The sequence below is a fragment of the Aspergillus pseudoviridinutans genome (assembly GCF_018340605.1).
Source record: "Aspergillus pseudoviridinutans IFM 55266 DNA, scaffold_1, whole genome shotgun sequence".
Taxonomy (NCBI): Eukaryota; Fungi; Ascomycota; class Eurotiomycetes; order Eurotiales; family Aspergillaceae; genus Aspergillus; species Aspergillus pseudoviridinutans.
The window spans coordinates 4,507,037-4,534,989 of NW_025091281.1; the positions used below are offsets into that span (position 1 = coordinate 4,507,037).

At 49.4% G+C, this 27,953-nt stretch overlaps 14 protein-coding genes across 14 annotated transcripts; 7 read left to right on the forward strand and 7 right to left on the reverse strand.

Annotated features, from left to right (window-relative positions):
• Positions 1–1,291: 1,291 nt before the first annotated feature.
• Asppvi_001564 (class I SAM-dependent methyltransferase) lies at positions 1,292–2,193 on the forward strand (the record flags this gene model as incomplete). Its single annotated transcript, XM_043297859.1, has 2 exons — positions 1,292–1,475; positions 1,541–2,193. The coding sequence occupies 2 exons, from the start codon at positions 1,292–1,294 to the stop codon at positions 2,191–2,193; spliced, it is 837 nt and encodes a 278-aa protein (XP_043153794.1).
• Positions 2,194–3,136: 943 nt separating this feature from the next.
• Positions 3,137–5,293, forward strand: Asppvi_001565 (ankyrin repeat domain-containing protein; the record flags this gene model as incomplete). The annotated part of the gene is made up of 3 exons (XM_043297860.1): positions 3,137–3,370; positions 3,430–5,112; positions 5,168–5,293. 3 exons carry the CDS (start codon positions 3,137–3,139, stop codon positions 5,291–5,293), a joined length of 2,043 nt encoding a protein of 680 aa, XP_043153795.1.
• Positions 5,294–5,420: 127 nt separating this feature from the next.
• Positions 5,421–6,507, reverse strand: Asppvi_001566 (uncharacterized protein; the record flags this gene model as incomplete). Its single annotated transcript, XM_043297861.1, has 2 exons — positions 5,421–5,955; positions 6,020–6,507. 2 exons carry the CDS (start codon positions 6,505–6,507, stop codon positions 5,421–5,423), a joined length of 1,023 nt encoding a protein of 340 aa, XP_043153796.1.
• Positions 6,508–7,424: 917 nt separating this feature from the next.
• Positions 7,425–8,201, forward strand: Asppvi_001567 (uncharacterized protein; the record flags this gene model as incomplete). The annotated part of the gene is made up of 1 exon (XM_043297862.1): positions 7,425–8,201. One exon carries the CDS (start codon positions 7,425–7,427, stop codon positions 8,199–8,201), a length of 777 nt encoding a protein of 258 aa, XP_043153797.1.
• A 306-nt stretch (positions 8,202–8,507) lies between these two features.
• Positions 8,508–9,469, reverse strand: Asppvi_001568 (SDR family NAD(P)-dependent oxidoreductase; the record flags this gene model as incomplete). Its single annotated transcript, XM_043297863.1, has 2 exons — positions 8,508–9,065; positions 9,110–9,469. 2 exons carry the CDS (start codon positions 9,467–9,469, stop codon positions 8,508–8,510), a joined length of 918 nt encoding a protein of 305 aa, XP_043153798.1.
• Positions 9,470–10,171: 702 nt separating this feature from the next.
• Asppvi_001569 (SGNH/GDSL hydrolase family protein) lies at positions 10,172–11,486 on the forward strand (the record flags this gene model as incomplete). The annotated part of the gene is made up of 4 exons (XM_043297864.1): positions 10,172–10,216; positions 10,261–10,697; positions 10,743–10,853; positions 10,904–11,486. 4 exons carry the CDS (start codon positions 10,172–10,174, stop codon positions 11,484–11,486), a joined length of 1,176 nt encoding a protein of 391 aa, XP_043153799.1.
• A 48-nt stretch (positions 11,487–11,534) lies between these two features.
• Positions 11,535–11,866, reverse strand: Asppvi_001570 (uncharacterized protein; the record flags this gene model as incomplete). The annotated part of the gene is made up of 3 exons (XM_043297865.1): positions 11,535–11,638; positions 11,682–11,756; positions 11,806–11,866. 3 exons carry the CDS (start codon positions 11,864–11,866, stop codon positions 11,535–11,537), a joined length of 240 nt encoding a protein of 79 aa, XP_043153800.1.
• A 198-nt stretch (positions 11,867–12,064) lies between these two features.
• Positions 12,065–13,393, reverse strand: Asppvi_001571 (uncharacterized protein; the record flags this gene model as incomplete). Its single annotated transcript, XM_043297866.1, has 5 exons — positions 12,065–12,223; positions 12,268–12,546; positions 12,592–12,708; positions 12,754–12,832; positions 12,882–13,393. 5 exons carry the CDS (start codon positions 13,391–13,393, stop codon positions 12,065–12,067), a joined length of 1,146 nt encoding a protein of 381 aa, XP_043153801.1.
• A 628-nt stretch (positions 13,394–14,021) lies between these two features.
• On the reverse strand, positions 14,022–15,258 carry Asppvi_001572 (purine-nucleoside phosphorylase; the record flags this gene model as incomplete). The annotated part of the gene is made up of 2 exons (XM_043297867.1): positions 14,022–15,092; positions 15,139–15,258. The coding sequence occupies 2 exons, from the start codon at positions 15,256–15,258 to the stop codon at positions 14,022–14,024; spliced, it is 1,191 nt and encodes a 396-aa protein (XP_043153802.1).
• A 2,737-nt stretch (positions 15,259–17,995) lies between these two features.
• Positions 17,996–18,442, forward strand: Asppvi_001573 (cupin domain-containing protein; the record flags this gene model as incomplete). The annotated part of the gene is made up of 2 exons (XM_043297868.1): positions 17,996–18,021; positions 18,076–18,442. The coding sequence occupies 2 exons, from the start codon at positions 17,996–17,998 to the stop codon at positions 18,440–18,442; spliced, it is 393 nt and encodes a 130-aa protein (XP_043153803.1).
• A 610-nt stretch (positions 18,443–19,052) lies between these two features.
• Positions 19,053–20,084, reverse strand: Asppvi_001574 (NADP-dependent oxidoreductase; the record flags this gene model as incomplete). Its single annotated transcript, XM_043297869.1, has 1 exon — positions 19,053–20,084. The coding sequence occupies one exon, from the start codon at positions 20,082–20,084 to the stop codon at positions 19,053–19,055; it is 1,032 nt and encodes a 343-aa protein (XP_043153804.1).
• Positions 20,085–20,806: 722 nt separating this feature from the next.
• On the reverse strand, positions 20,807–22,783 carry Asppvi_001575 (putative C6 transcription factor; the record flags this gene model as incomplete). Its single annotated transcript, XM_043297870.1, has 3 exons — positions 20,807–21,416; positions 21,472–21,761; positions 21,830–22,783. The coding sequence occupies 3 exons, from the start codon at positions 22,781–22,783 to the stop codon at positions 20,807–20,809; spliced, it is 1,854 nt and encodes a 617-aa protein (XP_043153805.1).
• Positions 22,784–24,892: 2,109 nt separating this feature from the next.
• Positions 24,893–25,564, forward strand: Asppvi_001576 (uncharacterized protein; the record flags this gene model as incomplete). The annotated part of the gene is made up of 1 exon (XM_043297871.1): positions 24,893–25,564. One exon carries the CDS (start codon positions 24,893–24,895, stop codon positions 25,562–25,564), a length of 672 nt encoding a protein of 223 aa, XP_043153806.1.
• Positions 25,565–26,546: 982 nt separating this feature from the next.
• On the forward strand, positions 26,547–27,931 carry Asppvi_001577 (polysaccharide lyase family 1 protein; the record flags this gene model as incomplete). Its single annotated transcript, XM_043297872.1, has 6 exons — positions 26,547–26,746; positions 26,799–26,942; positions 26,992–27,117; positions 27,169–27,265; positions 27,316–27,549; positions 27,593–27,931. The coding sequence occupies 6 exons, from the start codon at positions 26,547–26,549 to the stop codon at positions 27,929–27,931; spliced, it is 1,140 nt and encodes a 379-aa protein (XP_043153807.1).
• Positions 27,932–27,953: the final 22 nt, after the last annotated feature.

The following is a 27,953-nucleotide window of genomic DNA, read 5'->3' on the forward strand; positions in this document are numbered from 1 at the left end:
TGTCACAGTGCATTATAGAGCTTCGACTAAACCCACTCTTTCAGATAATTGTAGCACTTAGAAGAATTGGCACTATAACTAAAAGATACCTCTCTCACCAGCCGACCACGCTCTTCCTTACTAAATGCCAGTCATGCTATGTCTTTGAAAATTATTTTCTTCTAGTCAGCCAGTCTTTGCTTAAGGACCCCAGGCCAGTGAGTTGAAACCTGATTATACGTGGTCATTTAGGGATGTGGATCTGGATATGCTCTTCTTATGTAGTCATTATTAACCCCGGGCAATTGCCCAAAGAAATAGCTAGGAGTTTTGCCAAGTGCTTTAATAACTATTCAAGTCTTTCTTAACCATGTGATAGTTGTTATACTTAAGTTTGGTGGGGCTGGGTGCTAGTGCTACATAGTTAGTCTTACTGGGTCACTGGAATGACTGGAAATATAAGGGAGGTTTTTCCTCGTCATATTTACTTTAGAGATTAGGCTTCCTATCATCATTCACTAGAATGTGTAAAGTGCAGCAGTGTTCTCCCTTACAGGTATGGCAGACCTGTGTTATATGATTCCCTTTATGGCCTTGATCCCCATGTCATATTACCTGTGCCTTGGACCATTGACCGTCACCATTTCTAGGTGAATAGGTCCTTTGGTCCTTAGAATGACATCCTAAGACCCCTATCTATATGCAGGAACCTCTATACAGTGTAGGGAGTAGTACTTGCTAGAGTATATCTACCTATTAGTAAGGAAGCCAGGGTCTGCTCGCGCTGTGCTATCTATTCTTGCCAGCATACGTGCAGCGTTCTGCATCACAGAGTTTAATGGAGGACTAGATCCGTCAATACCTGTCGCTAGTCATGTACAATAGTTACTGTAGCCTTTTTTCTTCGTTTGTTTGGCCTGATTATTTGTCTAGCATTCCCCCGGTGGGCCTTCTTCAGATTATGGTCTGCTGGATCTATTCCAACCTTAGTGATGGGTATTGCGCCTGTCTTTCAGAGCACGCATACGGATGGAGATATTTTCTGCGTCTCAGGTGAGATGCAGGGCGTTGTTGGCCTGTGTAATGTAGGGAGTCCGATTGGCTGAATTCATTGAGGCATTTAGAATGAGCCATTTAGCGTAAGCACTTCGTATTCGCACTTCGGACTCGCATTTCGGACACTTACAGTCGTACGATGTCACGAGATTGCCCTCGGCGCTCAATTTAAGCAGCGACATTGACACATCTGATAACTCTATTCGACCGCATTATTTGAACGAAAACTACCCATCCATAACACAGAGACTACGCAATGACGGACGTGCACCAGATAGCTACCTGGTACGATCAGAATGCAGCACTGGAGCATGAACGTCTCACTAGTTGCCGACTTGAGTTCTCAATTACCTGGAGAATTATCACTCAGTATCTGGATCAACTGGGTAGGGACAGACCGCTAGAAATCCTGGATCTGGGTGGCGGAACTGGTCGGTATGGTTAGTCACATTGAATTTCTTCCCGGCAGAGTGATTGTCAAAGAACTCCTACTCATGCCTTACAGCTTTGCTACTAGCCAAGCTAGGGCACTCGGTCACACTCGCAGATATTTCGGACCGGGAGCTCGAGATAGCCCACAGTACGGCTGAAGAAGCGCAAGTCAAACTGACTGCTATTGTCAAAGCCGACGCGAGAGACATCCGCTCCAATCCTGCCATCTTCCAGGAACAAAAGTACGACCTGGTATTATGCCAAGGTCCGCTTTATCATCTACTTGAGGAAAATGAGCGCCAGGCTGTTCTGTCAGCATGTGCTGCAGTTCTGAAACCCAATGGAGTTATTCTAGCTGCATTTATGCTCCAGTATGCTCACTTGCGAGACATTGCACAGCGAGACCCTATGCGTCTCGTAAGGGAATATGATTCCTTTTACGCAAACTATCTTGCTGAGGGAAGATATACTCGAAGTCAGCTTATCTGCTCCTACCACTCGGATCCGGATAAAGTTAGGGCCATGTTCATGACAGTCCCTGAGCTCCAGCTGGAGAGATTAGTGTCTTGTGAAGGTTTCCTAGGGGGTGGATTAGCTTCCAAACTTGGTGAACTGCAGGATGACGCTTATGAGCGGTGGGTAGATGTTGTGCTCCGGTTTGCCGAGGACCCGAATACTCTGGGAAATGCGGACCATTTGTTGGCAGTTGCTAGACGGAAGATTTGAGGTGTGCTGCTGTATGTGCCATTTTGGAATATATTATGCCACAGAACATCCATTTCTGGATTCAGGCAAATAGCGTAGGCAGGAATGTTAAGTATATCATGATTAATGACCACAGATAAACTTTTCGCTTACATTTTTTGGGGAGACCAGCGAACAGTAGTGTATCCATTAGCAGGCAATTCCTCTATCGCAGTATGGATCGATGGGTGGATGAATTCATACGCTGACACCCCTTGCCTGCTAGTTGAAACCTTGGATTGAGGTACAAGTGTGATAAAATTTTGATAATATTTCTCTGACTATGCGAGTCGGCCCAGGTATTTGTAGATGTAGCAGCTGCCACCACAATATATTTTGAATTCGACTACGTGGTAAAGTTTCGATATGACTAAGAATTTGTATGTAAGATCGAAAGCAAATGAAGGTCTAATTCTTCTCAACGAGTGACTATCTAGGCCATATTTATATCCCGAAAAATGAAGATATTCAGATTCCAAATGCTCCTGCATCGGTGAGATTGACTTTACAATCATGATTCCATAGATTTCTGGTGTGTTCATGATTATCTTGGCCGAATCACCTATACTGAAAGGTTTATCGAGAGAATGGCCGAATTTCTCCATTCGGTAAGCGGTAATCTATTTCAACGTCTTATATTATGCCGCGGCCTCGGATCTTATTGCATATCAGAGATTACTGGCTAACCCCTTGCAGTTTCGTTTTGCTTAGAGCAGTTAGCCCTCCACAAGACCTGATATTATACATGCGTCACTCAGTCGGGACTATCCTTTGGCTGGCTGCCATCTGCAAGTTAGCTGAATCGGATACGGCAAGGTTACCTTCGATCATGGTAGATAATGATCCCTGCGAACTCCAATGTTGTAATAGGAATCTCGATGGCAGTAATAACCTGTTACACACTGAAAGAGGGGTATGCAGCCCGATGCCTATATCCGCTGCCGATATTTTCGTGACTACTTCCAACCTCCCTGCAACCCAACCTCAGCCGTACTCCAATACAGAACTTCTCCTTCAGGCGGCATTGGATGGAGATACTGAAACAGTGCGGAGGTTGTTTACTGCTGGAGCCGAGCTTGCGTCGTACAGACACCAAGTTAAATCCGTGGATGAAGAACCGAATGAATCTCATATCATTCACGCTCATACAGACTACGAAGTATCCAACAATCTACGTCGAATACCCTCTGAAAGTTGCTAATACGTTTAATATTTCAGAGAGACGCGCTCCAGGGCACGACTGCGCTCCACTTGGCAGCATACGGTGGACATATTGAAGTGGTGAAGTTTCTCATCCATGCTGGAGCGGATGTAAATGCATTCGATTTCCCCGGGTTAACAGCCTTACACTGGGCTGCCTATAAAGGGCTCAAAATCATAGTAGCTCTGCTTCTTGAGAATGGAGCCAATCCGTCAAGCCTCCCCTACCATTTGACGGACACACTTCGTGATCTAACAGCGAAAGGATCTATGGGCCTGACGGCGATGCTGGATCGCATTAATGACGATAGTTCTCTACTTTTCGGTAGAGTGCCGCCGTTGCATTGTGCAGTGGCTGGAGGCCATGACGATATAGTACGGCTGCTTTTGGACCGGGGAGCTGATCTTCATATGGAAGGCCTTGGATCACCGTATACTGCGCTAGAAACAGCAGCTGATCGAGGGAATGCGGAGCTAATTGAATTGCTTATGAATGCGGGCGCTCATGCTAGTCAACGGGCCTTGAATCTGGCAGTCTTGTCTGCGCATATCGAAGCTGCAAAAATTCTCCTGGATGCCGGGGTGAATGCTTCTCTACCTGACACATTAGGATTGCTGCCACTGAACAGAGCGGCTTCCCTGGGTCATGAGACAATGATACGTCTCCTCCTCGAAGCCGGAGCAGATGTTCACTCGGTGGATGCTACTGGAGAATCAGCACTGCATCTCGCAGCTTCCGGAGGCCATGACTCTGTCGTGCAGCTTCTTATCAATACTGGGGCCAGTACAACGGCAACGGACGAAAGGGGGATGACACCATTGCATCACGCATCTCAAGGAGGGAATCTGAAAGCGGTCCAGCTCATACTTGATCATAATACATCGGCATCTCGTCGAGATTTAAATGAGCTTACAGCATTGCACAGCGCCGCAAATTGCGGCAACGCGGAGGTATTTAGCGTACTTCTTCATGCCTTTGAGAACGACGACGCACTGTCTACGCCTGCACCAATGCCGATATTCCACTTATCTTTTGGAAAAGTAATCGAAAGAAAACAAATTGTTCATAAAGGTCCAGTTCTTCATCACGCTGCATATGGTGGAAGTCAACACATCCTTTCGATACTTCTGGCACAAGAGGTAGATATAACAGCAACGGACGATCATGGAATGACTGCCCTTCACTGGGCTGTCCAAAGTGGTGGGACAGCCGCAGCTGTAACAACAATACAGCAACTACTTGACGCTGGAGGCGACGTGTTTGCGCGTGACAAATGTGGAAGAACTGCACTTAACTGGGCATCTTTTCCACCCCGGTTCGATGAACTCCTTCGCCAGGCAGAAGGTGCTGCTATCGCTCCCGAAATTGCACCAGGCCACATGAAGAACCTGACACCACTCCATATAGCCGCCAGAGATGGACAATCAATCGAGATAGGTGATCTTATTTCCGAGGGAATCGATCCTTCTCTTCCTGATGGCACTGGAATGACCGCACTTCATTGGGCAGCGCGACGAGGACATGTAACTGTGCTACAGCAACTCCTCACAGCGGGTGCTGATATATTTGCACTGGACAAGTGTGGCAGGTCAGCAATTCAATGGGCATTCGAGGAAAGGGAGTATGGAGCGGTGGCATTGCTGGCAAAAGAGCTACTGGATTCTTGTCAGCAACCAGACGTTTCTTGCTCAATAGAGCCTGTATCTCTCCTCAGACGTTTTGTTGAGGAACAAGGCTTTGTTGTTTGATATGTAGTCCGATCCTAGTCCGACGGCACCCGCCCAGTCCGATACAACTCCGACGCCCTTCCGGGAAGAGCTGAACAACTATCTCTGCAAGCCCGCAAACCTTCAGGAGAATATGAAATTGAAAGGCATCTGACCTTTTTGAACTTTTACTGCACGGCTTCACATAGCGATAGCTGGTGATAAATGGCGTGCCTGCAATGTCTTGCGGATTTCTCTAATAGATGTTGAATAGACAGAAACGCCGCCGCCGCCAAACTGCCTTAAAGAGATTGGTTCTTGTAGAAACGAGAAATCTCTTCTAACAGGGCCTTCCCTCCATCCTCCAATAACCGCCTTGCGACTTCAGCACCCAGCACCTCCGCGGCATTGTCGTCACTCACATCCGCCGCTGCCCAGGCTGATACCTGACTGATGCCCTGAGGATGAATAATGGTACCTTCAAGTCGTAAACGAGCTACACACCGAGAAGCAGAGGGCTCTGGAATTTCGGTAGTACAATTTACAGCGACTGGGGACGAACAGCCGCCCTGGAGGGTGCGAAGCAGCGACCGCTCCGCTATGCACATCTTTCTAACCAGGGGATCCTCAATCCGCTGGATCATGGTCTGGGTGTGGGGTTCGTGCTCTCGAACTTCGATACCGAGTGCCCCCTGACCGACAGCGTAGGGGAACTCAGATGGCGGTAGGCGTTTTGTGATACGGTGCGCCATGTCGATGCGAACCAGTCCGGCTGTAGCGACAATGATGGCCGCATAGGGACCGTTTGGATCGTCTAACTTTCGGAGCCGAGTATCACTTGCATCGTATATGAGTCAGAGGATTTCAAAATAGCATCAAAAGAGTATGATAGGAGACTCACAGATTCCCGCGACATTCCTCAACCACCAACTGAGGATATCTAAGTGCCAGCAGAGCCTTTCGTCTCGTGGAACTAGTTCCCACCACTGATCCCGGCGGCAACTGCGCCAGATCGGAGTACTGTCCTCTCAGAGACTCCTTCACCACAAATGCGTCAGTGGGATCCTCGCGATGCACAATGGCCCTTAGTACACAGCCCACCGGTAGACGTGTCGGCATATCCTTCAGACAATGCACCAGCAAGTCCAGCTCGCCCGAGAGCAGCTTGGCTTCCATTTCCTCCGTCCAGATATTTTTGGCCGCATCGGACGGCCCTGCGAACTTGAGAAAGGGACTGGTCTTGTCTACGTCCCCGCTGACCGACACGGTTCGCCATGGGAACGTGGTCCCGGGATTGGCGCTGGCCAATGCATTCGAGACGCGTTCAGCCTGGACAAGCGCGAGTTTGGAATTGCGGGTGCCGATGAAGACTTCTTTTTTAGTAGCCATTATGGAGAATGATTATTGAATGTCGGACCGATTGATGTTGAAGGAGAAGAGTAAGTAGGAAAAATCTGGCGGCTCTTATCGTTTCAGAATTCCTCGGAGTGTAAATTCCCCCATTAGGGTTAGGACCGGAGTAAGCTGCATGCTTCAAATCATCGCTCTCAACCTCGCAATGATTTGCATCTTCAAAGAATAGGACATAAGCTAAAACGTAAATTGAGCAACAAGCATACAGCAGCATAACTCCAGGCGCCGCGTTTGCGGCTTGCCGCCTTATTCAATCTTTGTTCAGAGCACTTCAGGCCCCTGTTCACCTACCCAAATATTATATAGACGAGCTAGAAGTGAGTGGCATAACCGAACTGCTAATTGAATCCAACCCTGGTTCGGGTTCGGCCCGTAGCCTAGGGAATCGCACCAGTTCGGTGTCCCTATCCCCAACCCGATGCGGAGTCGGTGAGGACCATTGGTTACTGTTTATCAGTTTAGTGTTGATATTTTGCTTACTAAACACTGATTTTTATGATCTTTCTAGATATTATGATATCACTAGATAGCCTAGTATCTAGTCTATCTAAATATGAAAGGTCCCCTAGTCTTGCTGGCCTGTTACAAGTGGGGAATCCTCAATTGACCCCGCTCACCCTACAAGACTGTCCGGAGTAGTAGTACTTCTCCGGCTTCCTCGGCTTTATAGCTTGCTGTGGATCAGCAAGTTTTCAACTGCCTTTTATTACCTTGTACCTGCGTTTCCAAATCTCTCCTTCTATCACTACAGACTGGGCAATATTTCTCGAATCAGCTCTGTTCTCACTCCCCTTGTTGAAGCCCTTAGAAATTCATTGTCCATCTGGCCATCTCTGTGTCCTCGTCGAAAATTATACACCAACATTCTCTTTCAATTGTGCCAATTCCGCGAAATGGCCCGTATCCTGATAACCGGTTCTACGGATGGCTTTGGCCTCGAGGCTGCCCGTCAGCTGGTTCAGCGTGGTCACACCGTCTATCTTCATGCGCGTAACCAAGAGCGCGCAGAGGATGCCAAGGCAAAATGCCCCGGAGCTGCCGGCGTGCTGATTGCCGACTTGACAAGCATGGCAGAGACGCGCAAACTGGCCGAGGAAGCAAACGCCATTGGTACCTTTGACGCCGTCATTCTTAATGCGGGATTGCTTTACGGCCCCTTCCGCAAGACGCCAGATACTGGGGTGCCGGCTATGGTCTTTGTCAATGTTGTCGCACCCTATATTCTCTCTTGCCTCTTCAAGCAACCCAAGCGTCTTATCTTTATTGCTTCCACCCTCCACCAACAAGCCAACACGAACGTGAAGGATATTTTCTGGTTCGAGCGGGGAGAAAAGAAATTCCAGGATTTCCCGGCATACTGTGATTCAAAACTTCATGTTATGCTTCTTGCAAATGCGGTGGCAAGGCGGTTCAAGGGCACTTCAGTCACGGCTGTGCATCCTGGATGGGTTGCTACCAAGCTTGGAGGTCAAGGCGCTACCGACAAGCTGGAGGACGGTGTCGAGACATACGTTATGCTGGCCGAAGGTGATTATGATCAAAGTCTCACTGGTGTATATTTTGAACCCAAGAAGAAGATCGGTGAACCTCTTGATGTGACAAGGGACGCAAATTTGCAGGAGGTCGTCGTCAAAGCTTGCGAGGATCTCACGGGTCTTAGGCTACCTTAGTAGCTTGAGTCTGGCATAGCGGCACCCATTCATAATTAGCGTGCATCATCTAAAACACATATTCAATCCTTGTAAAGTTCTTGAAGTTTCTACGAACCGCTCTCACTGGGCCAGCTTCGATGATCTATTATTCATCATATCTCATTAGATACGATCACTACATGATTGGTTCAATGTGTTACAACTGCCCGCGTTGTATCCTTGTCCTTCGCTGCAGGATACTCTTGTCGATCAGTAAGATAAATCAGCATATCAAGTCCATCTATAGCTAACAGAGCATCATACTTCAACTGTTACAGGACACGATCAAGCATCTCTTCTCCTCTTAGCCTCACTCTGAATCCACTCCTCCGCTCTCCCCTTCCACTTCTCCTCCCATCGCGACAACGCAGGCCGATCCTCAACCACATCGTCACTCGCCCACTGCATCCTCGCCTGGTCCAGAGCCGTGTCCGTCTCATTATCGGGACTGACGATGTAGAACGACCCCTTCTCCATTCCTTTGACCAACTCCTCCGCAACCTGACTAGGGAGCCACGCCCCTTCCATCTTCTTCACATTACTCTCGTTCGTAGGCCCCACATTCCCCATAAAACCAGTCCATGTCCACCCGGGAATCAGCAGGTGCACCGAGATATGAGCCGTAGCTGGATCCGACCGCAGATCATGCGCCAGATGCTCGGTCAGATTCTTGATGGCCGCCTTGGAGGCGTTGTACGCCGGGTTGGCGGCTCCAGGCGGGTTCGTGATGCCTTGCTTGGAGCCGGTGATGACGATCGATTTTGGAGTTGGCGATGAGCTAGTAAGCAGCGGAAGGAGAGTTTCGAGTCCGTTCAAAGGACCGAAGACGTTTGTGTCGAATGTCTTTTTCATCAGCTATTGCCAACTTGCAGATGGGATGAATTCACCTTCTTCCAGTATTCCGCGTCAGCCCATGGTTTCAGCCGTCCTGCCAGCTCACTCTGCGCTTTGTATGATTTTCCTGCATTGAGAACGACAAGATCGAGGTCGTTGAATGTCGAGCGGATCTGCTTTGCGACGTCCTTCCAGGTGTCCCGGTTACCAACGTCAATCGTGTAGACCTCTGTTTTCAGCGAGGAGTCGAGAGCAGACAACTCGGTTTTGGCCTTTTCCAGATTGGCAGTATCGATATCAAGGAGCGCCAAATGCATGCCTTTGGAGCGACATAGTCTGGCAATGGCGAAGCCGACACCGGATGCTGCGCCGGTGATAAGGGCAGATTTCTGGGGTTGGAAGATGGCAGCCATTGTGCGTTTTGATAGAACCTGACAGAAGAGATCAGGGAGGATAGAGGTCGCTGAATGTGGTTATATGTGATTCATCTTGTACCCCGCAGCGTCATCAACGGAAATAGCGGAGTTAGCCTTGTACCCGCAAAGATAATCTTCTGGGACTATATCAGTATATCTATCTCGACGAATTCTCTAGAGGTAATGGACTCCATATTTAAAAGGTGAAATTGCAGTCAACAGCTCCGGAGCAAAAAGGGACTTCACGCGACACAGGATCAGGATCTCCCAGCCAAGCTTCCCTGATCCCGTCCCAATATGATCCCGGACCAACGGCTGAATTGCAATTGCGGGGAATGGATGCATCAACATCCTCCATGGATAATTTATTGCGAAATACTTCACCCTGCAGGCTGACGCTATTTACCCGTTTAGGCTGTGGATCAATCAGGGGACAATCCGGGGAAATGGGGTATTCCTGACGATGAATCTCTATTTAACATGCGGCGTCCTCTAGGCCATCCTCGCTATACGAGAGGGCTAGGTTGAAGTTGGCCAAATCCGATGCTCAAAATGGCTACATTTCTTTCTAGGGCAGTCGCTGCTCTTCTTCTACTCCTTCAATTCAGCACTGTCTGGTCGCTTCCTCTAGACATATCCCTCTCTAGCAGCAATGCGGCTTCAAGTCGTAGATCACACTGGGTGGATATATGGACAACCATGCCGCAGCTGGTTGAGCCTTACAATCTACCTCCGGCTCCATATGTGAGTTTATCCTAACATGCAATGACCTCAACTAATGCGAATAGAACTCGTCGACCTCCGTCTTCAACAATTCCACCATCCGTCAGACGATCCACGTCACGCTCGATGCAGACAGTATCCGCCTACGACTCTCGAATGCCTTTGGGGTGAACGATCTGGCAATTACCAGCGTCGCAATTGGCCTTCCACTMGACCAAAAGACAGGAACAAGCGCTCTCCAACCAGGATCAAGCAAGAAAGTCCTCTTCAGCGGCAACGAAGAGATCATCATTCCGAATGGAGCACTGGCCGTTTCAGATCCCATCCAGTTCCCTGTCAAAGCGCAGTCGACTCTTCTGGTTGATATCTACCTCGCTCAAGGGCAGCAAGGCAACGCCATTACTGGACACCCGGGAAGCAGGACGACATCCTGGCTATCCTTTGGTAACTGGGTCGGAGCGAAGAATCTGACCGATCCGTCAGTGATGAGCGTGGATCACTGGTAAGCCCCAACGTCATACTACAAGACCCAGCTAATGCAGCGCAGGTACTTCATCAGCGCCGTCGAAGCGTCTCTATCTCCCTCCTCACGCAGCTTTGCCATCATCGGCGACAGCATCACTGATGGCAGGGGAAGCGACACCAACGCCAACAACCGGTGCGTTCTACGTTTCTTCACCATATTACTCTAGCTGATGATCACTCCAGATGGCCCGATCTCCTCCTCGCCCGAATGCAAAAATACCGATCCACATCCTCCATTGCCCTCCTCAACCAAGCCGCCGGCGGCAACCGCATCCTCGCCGACGGGCTAGGCCCCAACGTCCTCAGCCGGCTCGACCGCGACGTTCTCGCTCAGTCGGGCGTGCACTACGCCATGATCTTCGAGGGTGTCAATGACATCGGCGTGGCAAGCACTGATCCCGCAGCGCAGAAGCTCATCGGGGACAGGCTGCTGGTTGCGTTTACGCAGATCGCGGCAAGGGTGCACGCAGCCGGGATTCCGATCTTCGGGGCGACGATCACGCCGTTTGGGACGCCGGCGAGCTCGAACTACACGCAGCCGTACTCTAGTGATGAGCGTGAGAAGACGAGGCAGCGGGTGAATGAGTTTATTCGGAGCAGTGGGGTTTTCGATGCGGTGCTGGATTTTGATAAGGTGTTGAGGGATCCGAGGGCGCCGGGGCAGTTGGCGGCGGAGTTTGATTCGGGGGATCACTTGCATCCTAATGTTAAGGGGTATCAGGCTCTGGCGGATCAGTTTCCGCTGGAGGTTTTTGGTTTGGCTTGACTGGTAGATTAGGTTGATATATATCTAGGACCTATGTGATCGTGACCGTTATGGTACAAAGATAGATCCATTGCAGTGGCTATCCCATCCCTTGGGCGAAGTAAAAACCGGAGCGAGGCTGTTATTCAGGGCCAGGTTGATCAGGGTATTTCCTGCTACCGTTAGATCTGTACAGTCCATTGGAGATCAACTCACCATGAGGTTTGTAGTCGGGCCATCCATACTTCCGCAATCCCTTGTGAGGATCTTTGGCAAAGGCAACCCATGCACCTAGCGATGTTAGCCTCAATCTCCAAAATCCTAAACTGGGATTCCATACCTTGAATGTATTTGCTGGCTTCCACCTCCCGCGGAGTAGAAGGAATACTCAGAGGGGACATGTTATAGGTTCCAAACACGATAGGTACTTCGCCTAACCTCTGTCAGTCATGGCACTCACCTAGGTAGCCTGGACTACTCACTTGAATGGTATGCCCCAAGCCACGGCACCGGGCTCAAATTGCTCCAATTGCCATGGTACAGATACCTCCATGTCGAAATCCCTTGTTCAACTTTAAGTCTGTGGCCGTTAGTTTGATCTAGGAAACCTTGGGAGGCGAGACATACAAAGCAGAGTGCTGAACAGGACAGTTGAACGTGGTCTGTGTCGCGGCAAAAATAGCCGTCTCGTTGATCGGCACAGAGCTAAGGTTGAAGAACGCCGCGCCTTCGCGCGCATTGTTGCCGATGAGAGCGGGCTGAACATGTCAGACAAGTCCAAATTCAGAGATTGTGTACGTACCACCCGCGCGCATTTTCCCTCTTTAGCTCGCGCAGGATAATCCGCAAACACGGTGACGTTGTCTTGCACCGGGGCGAAGTTGTATGAGCCTGAGGAGAGCTGCGCAAGGATCTGCCGGAACGGTTTCCCCTGCATGCAGCGCAGTGTGCCCTTGCCGGATCCGCAGCCCAGGGCGGTTGATAGCTTATCCCAGTTCTGGTGGGTGAAGTCAGCGCTGGTGATTATATCTGCTGCGCCGGATTCGATGGCGACGGCATGCACGAGGGGATTGTCCGGATACTACGCCTGTGAGTTGGATTGCTGGCAGAATGAGGGAAGACTTACCGCGTAGGTGTACATGTCCACTGAAGCTGCACCGGCAGACTGTCCGAACAGCATTATTCGAGAGGGATCACCGCCGAATTTCTCGATGTTGTCATGGACCCATTGGACCGCCAGTCTCTGCTCTTGTTAACCGCGCTCCATGTTACAAGGAAGTGAGCAAACCTGGTCAAGAAGGCCGACATTCTGCTGACCCCAGGGTAGATCAGGAGAGTTGGGGTACCCGAATACCGTCACGCGGTAGCTACATCATGAGTTGTTGCTCTGCAAAGTGGCTAGGCAGGTAGACCTACTTGAATGTCACAACAACGATATCCTCATTATCCTGGACAAGATTGTTCCCATCGTAGAAAGTAAGTGCCGTGCCACCCTGCACAAAACCCCCTCCGTAGATATACATCATCACCGCCTTCTTCCCCTTGGACTTCTTATGCTTGGCCGCAGGCGCCCAGATGTTGATGGATAGACAGTCCTCGGACATATCTGCCGTGTTCCACGGGTTGTACGGCAGCACGGTCCAGATCGACTCATTCGAGAATGAGAACTGCCCGGGACACGGAGGGCCGAATGACGAGGCGTCGAACACGCCTTGCAACCTGGTCTTGCGCACAGCGGGTGCAAATCGGCGCTCGCCAACTGGTGGTTCGGCATAGGGGATACCCAAGAATGCTCGGACTGTCTCGGCCGAGTTGTTGTAGAAGCCGTGGACGATGCCGCTGGTTGTTTCTACTTGGAGCTCTGAAGTTGAGGCCGCGGCCAAGGCGGTCGAGCCTAGGAGGCAGGAGGCAAGTATCTTGAGATTCATCGCGTTGTAGGGTGTTAGTTACAGAACCTGTCGGTAATGGGAAACGAAGGGAAAGTCGTCATTGTCGGTTATTGTTTCAATTCCTACCTCTGGGGAAATTGTGGAGAAATCAATGAATACCCCGCATACTGGTGACGAAAGGATCAAAGGTACGGAGTACACTATATCCCTTGTCTATCTATTTACCTGTCGTAGACTGCGGGGAGGCACAAGTGAAGCATCACTCCGTTCCCAAAGAGGAAATAATCGGCAGCCGGGGAGATCCAGTTCAGCGAGTTTCGGCTGATATCGACTTGCGGGGTTCCTTGGTGGACACAAGCTTGAAGCCGTCAGGATTTGCTGCTGATTCGTGGAATATTTTTTCGTTTCCCTGACACTTCTAAAGCACCATGCTCCTTCTCGTGTTTGTACCAGGACATGGAGACTTTGCGTGGCTGGTCAGATCAATAACGCTTCAAAGAAATGATGCGGAAGTTTTTGCGTTGTATGTGGGTTCAACAGGCTCCAAAGAATCTTCCTGATTAATATATAGCTGACATGCAAGCTGTAGGCGCAAGGAGTTGCAAACACGCCTTTTATTTACAAGGACAGAAGTCTAGATGATATATACCAGAATGGAGACAACAGTCTACAGCCGTCTTCCACGCTTAGCCACACCCCTCTTCTTCAACGCATTACCCTCTTTCCGTGCAATCGTCGTCCCGGGCCCAAAATCCGGCTTGCCGCCCAGCGTCCCGAACTCATCGCCAATATAGTTGCTGGGCTTGACACCAGCTGCAAACGTCTTGTTCCAACCGTCCAGAATGCCCTGCACAACCTTAATCCCAGCATTGTAGAGATTCTGCAGCGCAGGCTCAAACGCGCCCTGGTCCACATACAGCAGATTATCAATCGCCGACTGACCAGGATACGGTCTCTCAAAGTCGGACGCCGTGCGCATGACGATAATCCGGGAGAAATCAACGCGGTTGTGCGACGCAGCACGCAGCAGCGCCTCGAGCGTGGCGTTGTCCTCCTGCGCGGTAGTGCAGTACACGCCTGTCCCGTTCGTCAGAACCTGAACGGTATTGTCGAAGATGTCGTCGAGGATTGTCCCGCTGAAGTAGACGTCAGTTGTGGAGACGTCGCACTCCACGACTGAGGGGGCCTGGGTGCCGGCTTTGTAGATGCCATTGTCCGTGACGTACTTGGCGCGGTAGGCCTTGGCTTTGTCGGAGTCGGTCAGCTGCGCCGTGCGGGCGAAGGAGGCGGCCAGCGAGCGCAGCTCGGCGTTGACTTCGAAGACTTCAGTGCCGTAGATCTGCCCTGGGTACTGGCCGGGGGAGTAGGCGCCCTGGGGTATGTATGGGGATGTATAGTTCGGACCGAGGTCGCGGATGTCGATCTCGTACTGCAGGGCGACTTGCACGGCGTACCGGGCGAAGGTGACGCCGCCGATGGTGGCGACCTTGGGGTTGACACCGGCGATGCCTGCGATCAGGAAGTAGGTGTGCGTGAGGTCGAAGAGCGGTGAGAAGGCAACGGAGGAGACGGTGACGGCTGCATTGATCTCGCCTTCGCCGGTAATGAGCTGGCAGATGCTGTGGTCGGCGGTGCAGTAGACGTCGGGATAGATGGGGGAGGCACCGGGCACCGTGAGGTTGTGCGCGAGGAGATCAAACTCGGGAATCTTCCACCATACGGCGGCTTCGGGTTCGAACTGTGCATGTGAGTGGCCGTCGTCCTCACAACCCGGATAAACATACCATAGAGACGATGAAGACCTTGGGCGCGATCTTGTGAGAGGGCGCTGGCTTAGGGACTGCCGATGCCAGCACACAGCCAGCGAGCAGCAGTCCCGTTGCAATTGACTTGACCAGATGCATTTGGAGGCCGTCTACCGTTTTGAACTTGGTCTTCACTCTTTCAACTGCACTGAGGACCGACCAGTCGCGGCATCCGCCGCGGTTATATAGCTGCAAATTCTGCAGCGAAAATTACGCGACATGGGCCTTTGATGGCTTCCAGGACCAGCACAGTGGATCCGATTCCACTATCACGACTTTTACAGAGATCAGCAGTGATAACCGATACCATTAGTCAAATGGGTCCATTCTCTCGTGCTTTTAGGTCGGATCGTCGGCAAGTCACCGTCTAGAGGGCTTATCATCGTATCAGCCAAGTTTTCGATTGGCCTTTTGACTTTGAGTGGAGAATAACACGGCACTCGCCGGTACGCGAACAGGATTTATCGTCATGGCCGAACACAGATACACTAGATTTAGGCGACGAGATATCAGAACGGCAACTTATCTCGAAGCTCTTCTTGTTGTGGAAAAATTCTTAACCTATCTTAGCTCCCGACTGAGGTAAGGTCGGTGATAACGACTTAATTTCGCCATCTTGCGTCAGGTAGGAACATGCCCGCAGGTGTGCTAATTTCATGCAAAATGGCAGAGACAAGACCAAATGATGTCTCATAATAAGCAGTTGTGCTCCATACTTGGATCGGGTCTGTTAGTCCTCGCCTTGAGCGAATCGGAAGCCTCATTTTTTGACCATATGAAGCAGTATGGACCTACAGATATATTAAAAGAGAACAGCCAGTAGTTTCCACTGATAGATGACTCTTGACATCTGCTTTATAAGTACGGAGTATAGATCTGAMTTGCCTTGCCTTGTCTACACCAGGGCACCCAGTAGCATGAATCTTAATATTACGAGGAAACACCAACACAAACAGCATATCCAATCAACAAATACTGACAATTAAGCTAATAGCCAGATTCTATTTATACAGCTACACAAATATGATCCTGCACCGCATCTCAATTGCAGCGCAAGAGCCACTGTCAGGAATAGTATACCAGGCATTACAGTTTGACACCACCCCCATCTGCGTGGGACTAGATGGCCCAGTGGAAAGTGGCTATGGTAGGTGTAGATGATGAGACCAGTCCCTTCATGCAGTATGTACTGCCGATCTAGAGAGTCTTACAGTTACTTCCAACTACACTGATGGTTAGAACTGATGCTTTGTTGCATATTACTTCTGTGTGTTTTTGTTGGAAGGAACCCCATGAGCAACTTGAACATGTATTAATTCCTACCTTGTTTACTTTAAAAGACTGGATACTCAATCTGCAACACAGGAAGAATGGAAGATGGCTTCTGATAGTGTATACGAGCTTATTGCACTACACAGGCATGTTAGAATAAATGATATATCTCTATTTCTCTGTTGCGCTCTTCCTATCAACTACAGTCGAATTTTTACATTATGGCATAATCAATAGCTCATTGAGACAAATATTGAAGTAGCTTGGGACTGGGGAGAAACGTAATTTGTTAATGGTCAACCAGAAGTATGCAGGAGTAGGACCTGATTTTATTTTCCCTCACTCAAGTCGGGTATCCAGCATTCAAACATCCCTTGCAAGTCTTTGGGACTGTCAACGTTCCATCAGTCGTTACGATCACGTCGTAAGAACGCACATAGGCAAATTGCGGCAAGGAGCTGTCATTTCTTTATCTATACTGGTAGACTTCGATAATGGTAAAAATTGTATGATCTGTAATTAAATGTATATTCCTTTGTTCTAAGCAAACTAACCTTGGCTCTTCTCAACAGCCTTACAAGATCTATTCGTGGGGACTTGGGATTTTGGGCCTCGTGAGAGCCGAATGTTGGCCACCCCTCTGCCTGGCTGTCAAAGTATGAATAAAATTCCATTCTACATAGAAGTAGCTACCTACCAAAGACTAGGGCTGTTGCGACTACAAATGAGTCGATAAATTATTCATTATTCGCAATATATCACGTGCATCTGCTTAAACATCCTTCCCTGCCCTCCCGGGCACTGAGAGGAAGATTGTACAAGCTCTTCGTGACAATCTTCACTACAAACCCCAAATATCCGATATTGATCGGTATCCTGACATGCTATTTCCAGCTCTGGAGTCCCAAGAGAGAGAGATTGTTCAATACAGGAAGGAATGTACTGGAAGAACGGAGACGCTCGATGAAGGCAAAACAATGAGGGTTCTCATGCTATTGGATGATATATATATATATATATATGTGGCGATCGAATAAATAGATCATCTTATGCAAAGTTACTATAGATGGACTCTTAAAACTAGTGCTGGTCGTGGTGTGTATAGAGAGATATATATATACATACGTAATACATACATCATACATGAATAAAACACAAAGACTACGAACCTGCAGAACTAGTTGAACATACGAGTTGCAATACTGCGAATAATTTACAAAACCGTGCGAATATTTTGTTTGCAATCTGACTATCCGTGACTGTCCTACTTATCAGTCTAACCATTATACGGTAGACCCAGCTTCTGCGACTGCAGCCGAAGGTTGTCCACGAAGAGCTTTTCCCCCGGCTGTTGCTGGAGTGTGCTGATTGACGGTTGTTCGGTCGTCACTTAGTACCCGGATAGGCTATCCATTCAACTTCGGATACCCGAACTTAACCCGCATAGCCAGCCAGCAAGGTATAAATTTCACCAGTCTCTTGACTCAATATCGGTCGAGAAACCAATAAGTCCAAAGCAAGATCCAAAGAACCCTGCAAAGTCCATCAATCATCAATTATCAAAATGCAAGAACCAACCTATGACCCGACGTAAGCATCATCTGTCCACACACCAATCTCATCAACTCAAACCAACTCGCACAGCCGGCCCAAGTCAGCCCTTAGCATAGTCTACGCCTACAAGCTCGTCAACTGTCCCGGCAAGACAATCGTTGGGTTACGTGTGGAATTCCCCCCCAACGGAACGACCCCACCCCACCGACATGGCGGCGCCTCGGTCTCTGCCTATGTCCTCAGCGGCACGGTGCTCAACAAGATGAACAACGACCCGATGAAGGTTATAGAGGCGGGAGGCTCCTGGTATGAAGCTCCGGGTTGCCATCACCGCATCAGCGACAACGCTAGTGCGACTGAGCCGGCCACCTTGATGGTGGTCATGGTCGTAGACTCGGATGTGTATGACCGTGATGGGGTGGCAGCGCTGATCCAGATCGATGAGGAGTATCGGTAAATTGAAACACCGAGAAAGTCTACGTACTCTCGGAGAAAGGAGAGCTATCACACATCTTGGACAGGTGGAAGTTTACGGAAGAAATTTAAAGATTTTGTCATTGCTAAACATATCAACACTGGCACCCGCAGGTGGTATACCGTATGATGTAGAGTTCACCTGTAACAAGCTTAGGGACAGATCTAATCACATTTCTTTCGCTCCGAATCAAATATCTCGGGTTATTGTACCAATCTCCTGATAGATCTGCTTCCCCAACAGCCAGTGTCGAGTTGACCAGCTCTCCCCGTAGGAGGCGAATCAAGAGGCTGGCATATAGATGATAGACCTATAAAGAGTAGTAAAATATTACGGGAAAGTCAACAGTTGATCGCATGTCATGCCCTTACACACGTCTGATGTGCATGGAATTTCCACTGCTATCGGTGAGGTAGAAACCAGTTTATGTCCAAGAACATGGAATGACTAGCTATTTTTGCGTAGAGAGCTTAACTCAAAATAGTTTCTTTGACTTTGAACGTAAATTCTTGTCCTTGTTTGTTTTGACCAGCCTAAGATCTAGGGACCAGACAAACTAGATCCAGACCGAAAGATGCAGCGATAGGTATCCCTATATCCGAATAATAACCTTCCCATAACCAGAAGCCCTTGAACTAGCCTGTTCATACGCTTCCTGAGCTTGCGATAGCTCAAACTTTTGCAGCACAAACAGCTTCAACCGGCCTGACTCCGCCAAGGTCGCCAATTTCCTCAAAGCTTCAGCATCACTCCTAACAATAAAAAATAAAGCCCTCACATCCTCCTTCCCCTTAGAAAACGCACACTTTCTATGTTCATTCACGAAATCAAAACTTGCCGAATCAACTGATATCAATGTCCCATGCCTCGATATCCAAGACCAACATCTTCGGAGAATCTCACCCCCAACAGTATCGACAATGAGGTCAAAAGACCCTTCCACATTCTCCCCCAAGGCAGAGTACTCTACCACCTCGTCAGCCCCCAGCCCCCTAAGAAACTCTCCATTGCGCTCGGTAGAGCTAGACGCAGCCACAACATGCAGGCCCGCAATCGCAGCCAGCTGAACCAGATAGATACCCACACCACCAGAACTCCCGGTAATCAAAACCCGTTTCCCAGCCATCTCTTCTCCCCCGACGGCATCCGGAAAAGAGAGTCCCGCATGCTCAAACAGAGCCTCAAAAGCCGTCAATCCGCTGAGCGGTAGACAAGCAGCCTCCTCCCACGTCAGGTTTTCGGGCTTCAGTGTGGCCTCGTGCTCATGCACGATCGTGTATTCAGCCCATGTTGAGCCTCGATCGGCATGTGTCATTCCGAAGACTTCATCGCCGCGTTTGAATTGGGGAGTGGTGGTGGTGGTGCTATCCGGGTTGACGAAGACGTCTTCTACTATCCCGGAGAAGTCGTGGCCTGGGATCGTAAATTCGGTCGCGTATGTTTCGGGCCATGTTAATGCATCGCGGATGGCTGTTGTGGCTTTCACTCTGATGAGGATTTCTCCTTGGCGGGAAGGTTTGGGGATTGGGATCTTGTCGAGCTTTAACGCAGATGGTGGAGCTGGGTTGGTGGGGGAGTAGGGCTTTGAGCCGTTGGGGGCGGGATGAAGGCGGACGGCTTGCATTTTCTGACGAGTCTGAGATGAAGGGTTTGGTGGGGAAATTAAAGAAATGTATGGGGATGGGAGAGCTCTGGTAGATTTAGTAATGCATTTGAGTGTAGATCGTAGTAGTGAAAGTGGGTGTTCGTGATGGATATAAATATTTAGCATGGTTACAAGAGTTAGGGGGCCGAGTGAAGAGGAGTGAAGAATAAATATTTAAGCAGAATAAACGCTATCTTAGATCATGAGTAAATGTTATTTGGCTCCTACCGGAATTGCTGGCTAGGGAAACTCCCTCAATAGCAATAGCCTATTGTTAATAGCCTACCGTTGGTCGATAGAGAGGGTCTCCGGGAAAACTGTTGCCAAATACAATTGCCAATTACGGGAGTATCAATTTCTCCCTTGTCCTTGGAACCATACAATATGTCTATTAAGCCGTTGTTTCGGTATTCACGACCTTCATCTGGCCGGGCATCCGGGTATGAGTGAGAGCAAAATAAGATCCCTCATAGAAAGACATGGTAATGATAGAGTGTCTTGATATTTAAGGTAGACCAAATCAGGTTGCCCTTCTCTATTGCGAAAGGCATGTCGCAAGGGTATTTATTCATTATCAATCATTCTATACCAAGAGAATGCCGCGGACAGCAGCGCTCACTGATCCGCGGTACTGAACACAACCATTTCCATAACATTCATACTCTTTCAACAGGTAGAAGTAGTAAATATTAAATTACATATTACGACCCATCGCCCATACCCCACGGGAGATCAGTCAGACCACCAAGGTCATACCATCCACACAGATCCTGGATAGAGCTGAGAGAAGAAAGAATATCAGCGTCGCTGCTTAGTACATCCGTACTAGAACTCAGACTTCCTTCTCCACCAAAAGCGTGCAAACCTTCGGTGGAATTCGACGCATCGCTATGGCTTTCCACCCTAGACCCAACCCCAAGCACATACTGACCAATCGTCTGTAGCTCGCGGACATTTCTCGCTGTTCTCGGCCACACCTCGCCAAGGAGCTTGAGACACCCGATCATCATCCGGATCTGATCTCTTGCGACTGCTAGATCCTTCCCCTTATATAGGAATTTGCAGGCCGAGAGCAGCGCTAGTGTTCCCTCGCTTACCATGCAGGTGGTAAAAGGGCTGTGGCAGAATTCTTGCACGGGTAGGGCAAGGAGGCGGATTTGTGCCTCTGCAGACCGCAGGACTCGGACGGTGTGTACATTGACAAGATCTGGGGTAGGGGTATCCAGGGGTGCTGCTCGGGCACAGCTGGAGACGTCCTCCACGGCATTGAATTTGAGGGTCGAAAAGGGCCGGTGCAGGCCGATAGTTGCGCTAAAGGTTTATGAGATCGTGTAGTGTGCAAGTAGGATAGATAGAAGATACTTACACGTGAATTAGTAGGTGAGCTTGGAACATGAGCTCGTCAATTTCCCCAGTATTTGTCATGACCTGCTTGTAATCCGCCGGTAGTAGAAGTCGCCATCCCTCTAGACCGCAGTCAGCAGCTTGGATGACATGCGGTGAGTCTTCTTTGACGACTGTCTTCGGTATCACAGATATTGCGGATGCTGCGCATTGTACGGCGCCGATAAGATACGCAAAAGAGGAAAACTTGGTGCCCTCAGGGCTGAATTCGCGGCAGTTGAATTCTTCAATGGTTTTGGGCTCGGGAATATTCTGTACTCGAGTCAGCTCTTCAACCTACGAGACACCAGGTTAAAGAAAGCGATGTTGCTAATACTAACCTCGGACTCGTACTCGGACTCTTCACAGGGTAACTCGACAGTAGCAGCGATATCCACAACCGCCATGTTCATCGTCCCCAGAGTACCGGCGTAGTACGCATCTACGATGAACAGCATCCACCATGTTCGCCTCCAGCTTTCCTTCAGCACGGGGTCACCGGCTCCATGCGACACTGCAAACTCTTGGCGAAACATTTGGAGATCAATGGCAAGCTTGGTTGCCCTGTCCATTTCCTTTTTGGCATCGGCCTTATAGTCGTACCAGAAGAGAGCCATAGAATATAGAAGGCGACATTGGACCATGATTGGGTCGGATGGGGCCACTTGTGCAAAGCAGGTTTCTGTGTACTCCTGCAGCGGTATTGACCAACCTTTTGAGGTATAAATATTCCCGATTAAGCGCAGAACTGCAATGAGTGGCGTGAATCCGGGCTGTCTGCCCAGGTCATTGTACATTTTTGCGAGGTGCTTCCGCGGTAAAATGAAGGGATGAGATTTATGAAAGTTCTTATAGTAAGCATCGATCAGTGCATCGTCCTCGATGCTAATAATTCGAGCTACGCTCGCTACTGTCAATGGAATGTTTGATGTACCATTACCACTCATGGTCGTATCGAGCAAGGCCGAGTTTTGGGAGAAGTCGACCTCAGCGGGTTGGACAGCACGTTCGTGGGCCTGTCCAGGCGTTGTGAATCGTTGTGGCCTTGAGTCGTCAACAGATGAAGTGCTTCTAGGACCATCTGTCGCAGTGAGTCTTTTGCGACGCTCTGCCAGCGCTGCGCGATCCAGCCCACCGCGACGTGAGGGAGCATAGCTGCACTGCTTTCCCGCATCAGTGCAGCGGGCGCAACACGGACGTTTGCCGTCGCATTTCAAATGGCGTGAGCGGCAAGGGAGACAAGCCAGCGAAGATCGCGTAGGTCGTCTGCTTTGCGACCTCGATGTAGAGCTCATGTTGTGTATGGGGTTTGTGGCTAATAGTTGGTTCGTAGCTGAGTGAGAAGTGCGGGTATTCGGGTATCCGATTGAGTTCTGAGTAATCCTTGGCATCTCTTTAGTAGGTGGCCGGTATTTGCCCTATTTGACTCTTGAAGACATCCCAAACATGTATTTCGCCTTCTAATTACATAATATAATCAATTAATCGTGTCTCTAGTAAAATTTACACAACTTTTGATAGACCCATCCACATTCCTACCCGTATATGAGATATAAATTCGGATAACCCACGATCTGCATGCACATGACGAGGGTAAGCACCCGTCACTAATCCTCTTTTCTCCTCATACGGGATTGATACAGCTTACCAGATCTGACTAGTTGGGCCAATCTGATCACATCCATAGTCACCGTTTAACCACCCATCGACCTGTGTGAAGCAATTTTTGCAGTTTGATACTATCCCGGGCTCGATAGTATTGACAGACAGGCAGTTCGAGCTGGGGTCGCCGTCCGCAGGTGCTATTATTGTCATGAGCCATTGTATTTCTTTGTAGGATCACCTCAAGCCACAGTCTACACTCACATGTCTGAATCGCATACCGCTGCACGCAGTAGCTGTATCCGGGCTGTAGCGCACAGGTCATGAGATTAGACCAAAGGCTCGGATTCCGCTCCAACAGTTGATCGGTAGTCACCTCAAAAACTTCTGCGACCCAAGTGCAGCCATTGAGATCGTCACTGTAGTTTTGGTACTTATAGCATCCCTGGAGGGTGCCGGGAGCAGTTGGCAGATATACAGGAACATAAATACAGCCAGGATCTCCGGTGCTTGTCGGGATTGCAGTGTTGACAAAGGGAAAAGACGCTTAGGGACGGTGATCGTCGACCAACCGCCGATAACCGTATAGCCAGAGTAAGTCGTGATGGCTCCAACTGGTGCGACACAATAAGCTTCGTCGAGTTCCAGGTTGGTACAATTTGCGTCAATCTCCGGTTCAGGAAGTAGAAATCTGAGAGGGAGATGGAGTTTGCTATCGACACCAAAGCACAGGTGTCATTTGCCACAACCTACAAAGTCGTGAGTATCAGGGCTTATTCCCGTGTTCTTGGGGAAGTCTGAATGACATACCGTATACCAACTGCCACAATCCCTGCCCTTCAGCCGTACATCCAAGCGTGCGCGGCCGGCCGGAATCTACGGACATATGATCGCGTTGTGACGGCGCTGAAGTATTTTGAGAGCCAAATCCTTTGAATGACTATCTCAAGCATCCAATAAGATGTATACATGGATATCTAGTCAGACAATTGGAAGTTAATGAAATCACAAGATGGAACAGAAGTGGCGTGAGCACAGCTTCTTCACTCGTGCCAAGGCTCACACTCGGATACTCGAGCCCCATGTAGAGTCGGGATCCCTGGCCATATGGACAGCCCATGAGCTGTATAGAAATCTTTTCACGGCCTCCCTTGTTGCCCTCGCTTGCCCCGCTGCCGGCCGCTGGTCCGCTACTGGTGCGCGCGCTGGCTCAAAGCTCACGATAAGGGGGCGTGCCTTTATAGGCAGCAAGAGGCCCCACGCAGGCCTCGAAGTGATTAATCCAAGGCAATGCTGTACCTATTTCCTGTTTCGCTAGAATATCACTTGAAGAAAAAATGAAACGGAATAAACATAGATATTCAAGTCACATGACTGGATGTGTATCTTACGGTAACTTACCAGTATTTTACTACCTAGTTAATACGGAGTCATTGACTCATTACTAAGGTATCTGCAACATGTTCATCCTTCTCCCTGGCCTTCTGATTAAATGGCCCCTCCTTTTACACCCCCTGCGATTTCCCAGTAAACAAGCCTTAATATATAATGCCATTACTGTAGGTAGTGCCGCTGGAAATATTCAGAACAGCCTCTAGCATAGTAAGATGCTAGTACACATCACACTTTGCTCTAAGAGATTGCTTCAACTTCCTTAGAGACACCTCTGCTTCACGCCTTCAACTTCATTCTCTCATTCTCCGGTGCCTCAACGAATTCAACCKGTATGCTATAATCTTCCATTACAGACGATAGCTCCCCGCCCAACCACAAAAAGAATGATGAGTTCGGCTCCGGCACAAATGTCAGAAAGTCTCAGACCAACATACTCAGCCACGGAGATCCGAGAGGCACTTCAGCAAGACGGTCATCGCATCTGGGGACTTGTCGTCTACCGCTGCACCTATAAGAGCGATGCCGACTGGGATGAATTTATGAAACGTCTACGCTGGTGCACTCGGCGGAGCCTTGAGTTTTACCAGGGACTTGATCTGATGGATAGTCTCGGCCTCACTGTCTTGGAGGACCGGTCTCGTTTCGATGGAGCGACCACCTCCATCATCCGCGACCATTTCAGACAATGGGCGGAAACTGCTGTCGAGGCAGAGCAAGGCGCGGGAGCCCGCGCACGCGACTCCCAGCGATACCGATACTGCATTCAGGTGGATGAAGATGCATTAGACTCGGTGGTTCACAGGGCCCCGGCACCTTGGGGCGAAATACGCGTTAACAATGTGGGCTATGTCAACCTTATTAGCAAGGAGTGGGAGCCGTATGACCCAGTTGAATATAAAGATGAGGAAGAGATAGTTGAAGAACCGCCTGAGGAGCCGATCGAGGGCTGTACACTTCATGATGTGGGTTGGATGAAGGTTCTCTATGACAGGGTCATGGTCAGCAAGTATAACTACCTGCGCAACGACATGGCATGGGAGTATGAGTATCGTCGGCCTCCTCAGCTCTCGCTCCGTTAATGCGGCCATGTCTGTATGGAGCTTAACTCATGTACTTATCGATCAACCCCTGGTTCTAATCTTTGCGGCTGATGATTCGTCTTTGAAGCCTTATTCGACGATAAGCTGAATATACCAAGCATTGGAATATGGCCTCAGGGGCTGTGCTCTTTGCTGATATACCCTTCTAGGTTAATTTCGGTTTGCCTCAGGAAGTAAGTAATAGAGGATGATAACAGAGCAATGTGCTATTTGTATTCTCCACTAATAGGAATTACCTCGTTCCTCTCCTACTGTGAGTGATTTTGTCATTTTCTCGGTGTCCTAGAGAAGAAAGTGCATGAGATGAGTGTCGCTGTCATAGCACGAATAAATCATGGCTCAAACTAGTGCTGGACGAGTTTATCCACAAGTTGGATAATGACAATCAAGAAGAATACCTGCAGCCTTTAGCTCTCCTTTATTGTAAACAACAGTCACTTCCTCTATTATTATCTGATGGAGCTCGGCTTTAATCCGAAGCCACCGTTAGTCTCGGTAATTAAGCCCTATGATGGCCTCGTATACGGCCTTCAATTGGCGCAATATCTCTACTTCAGAGCCATCACTTGATGATCATTTCTACAAAATTAATCCGGCACACTCTCTCATCAGATGAGTTCTGATCCGCAGACTTTCTGAATCCGGGGTTATCCCTCACATGCAAGAGTGCAGGCATTATCTATGCGAGGATGGGATGAAGAGCTGCCCTCGAGGGTTATTCCTCTGTCCACCAATCGGAGCGACTTTCCCCTGATTCTTATATTGCTTTCTCCATAGGTGCAATTATATTGCTTTCTTCATAAGTGCAAGCCTTTAATATGTTTGTGGCTGAATTGGCTGCGTAATCCTGTGGGGTGCCGAATCTCCACCCTGATAGAGGCTTGGTATCATGACTCGAGTATATAAACAAGTCGACGACTGTTGCTTGGTGTAAGGTAGACTCAATTTGGTCAACGCAAAGATGAAGTACCAGAATCTTCTTACCATTGTGGCAAGCTGCATCGCCAGCACCAGCGCCGTCAGTGTCTCCGGCGCTGCGGAGGGTTTCGCCAAGGGCGTCACTGGTGGCGGAAGTGCAACAGCCGTCTACCCCAGTACCACCGACGAGCTTGTGTCATATCTTGGAGACAGTGAGGCTCGTGTGATTGTGTTGACCAAGACGTATGTCTTCAGAATACACCCTTGGAGTACGTGGATGCTAACTGTTGACCAGATTCGACTTCACCGATACCGAAGGCACGACCACAGCGACTGGCTGTGCGCCTTGGGGAACTGCCTCTGCGTGCCAGTTGGCAATCAACCAGAATGACTGGTGTACCAACTACGAGCCTGATGCCCCATCTGTATCCGTCACCTAGTGAGTGTAGTGGCTTAGTTTCTGACCTGGGCATAACTAACGGCTACAGTGACAATGCCGGTGTCCTAGGCATCACCGTCAATTCTAACAAGTCACTGCTTGGATCTGGGTCCAGTGGTGTGATTAAGGGTAAGGGTCTGCGGATTGTCAGCGGCGCAAGCAACATTATTATCCAGTAAGTTTGTTAGCCCTTTGCGGACAGGACAGAAGTAATTAATGCTTTCAGAAACATCGCCATCACTGATATCAACCCCAAGTACGTTTGGGGTGGTGACGCAATCACCATTGACGATGCCGACATGGTTTGGATAGACCACGTTACGGTCAGCTCCCCAAAATCCGATATCATTTGGCTCATTCTGATGCATTGTAGACCGCGCGGGTTGGCCGCCAGCATCTGGTCCTCGGCACCAGCGCTTCGAACCGGGTGACCATCTCCAACAACTACTTCGACGGATTGACCAGTTACTCCGCCACCTGCGACGGCTACACCTACTGGGGTATCTACCTGGACGGATCCAACGATCTGGTCACTCTGAAAGGCAACTATATCTACCATTTCAGCGGCCGCAGTCCCAAAGTCCAGGGTAACACCCTTCTCCACGCAGTATGTCCCCTCCTCTCTTTGCAAGGTCAAACTAACTTCCCAGGTCAACAACTACTGGTACGACTCCAGCGGACACGCCTTCGAAATCGGATCCGGCGGCTACGTCCTGGCTGAGGGCAACGTCTTCCAGAACATCGATACCATTGTTGAGAGCCCCGTTGATGGACAGTTGTTTACCTCGCCAGATACCACCACGAACAAGGACTGCTCGACCTACCTTGGACGCGTGTGCCAGGTCAATGGATTCGGGAGCTCGGGGACCTTCGACCAGGCTGATACGGGCTTCCTATCTGACTTTGAAGGCAAGAATATTGCCTCTGCGTCGGCGTATACCGTGGTTCAGACTAGCGTTCCTTCGAGTGCGGGACAGGGAAAGCTTTAGTATAGGTCACTTGGCTGGACGG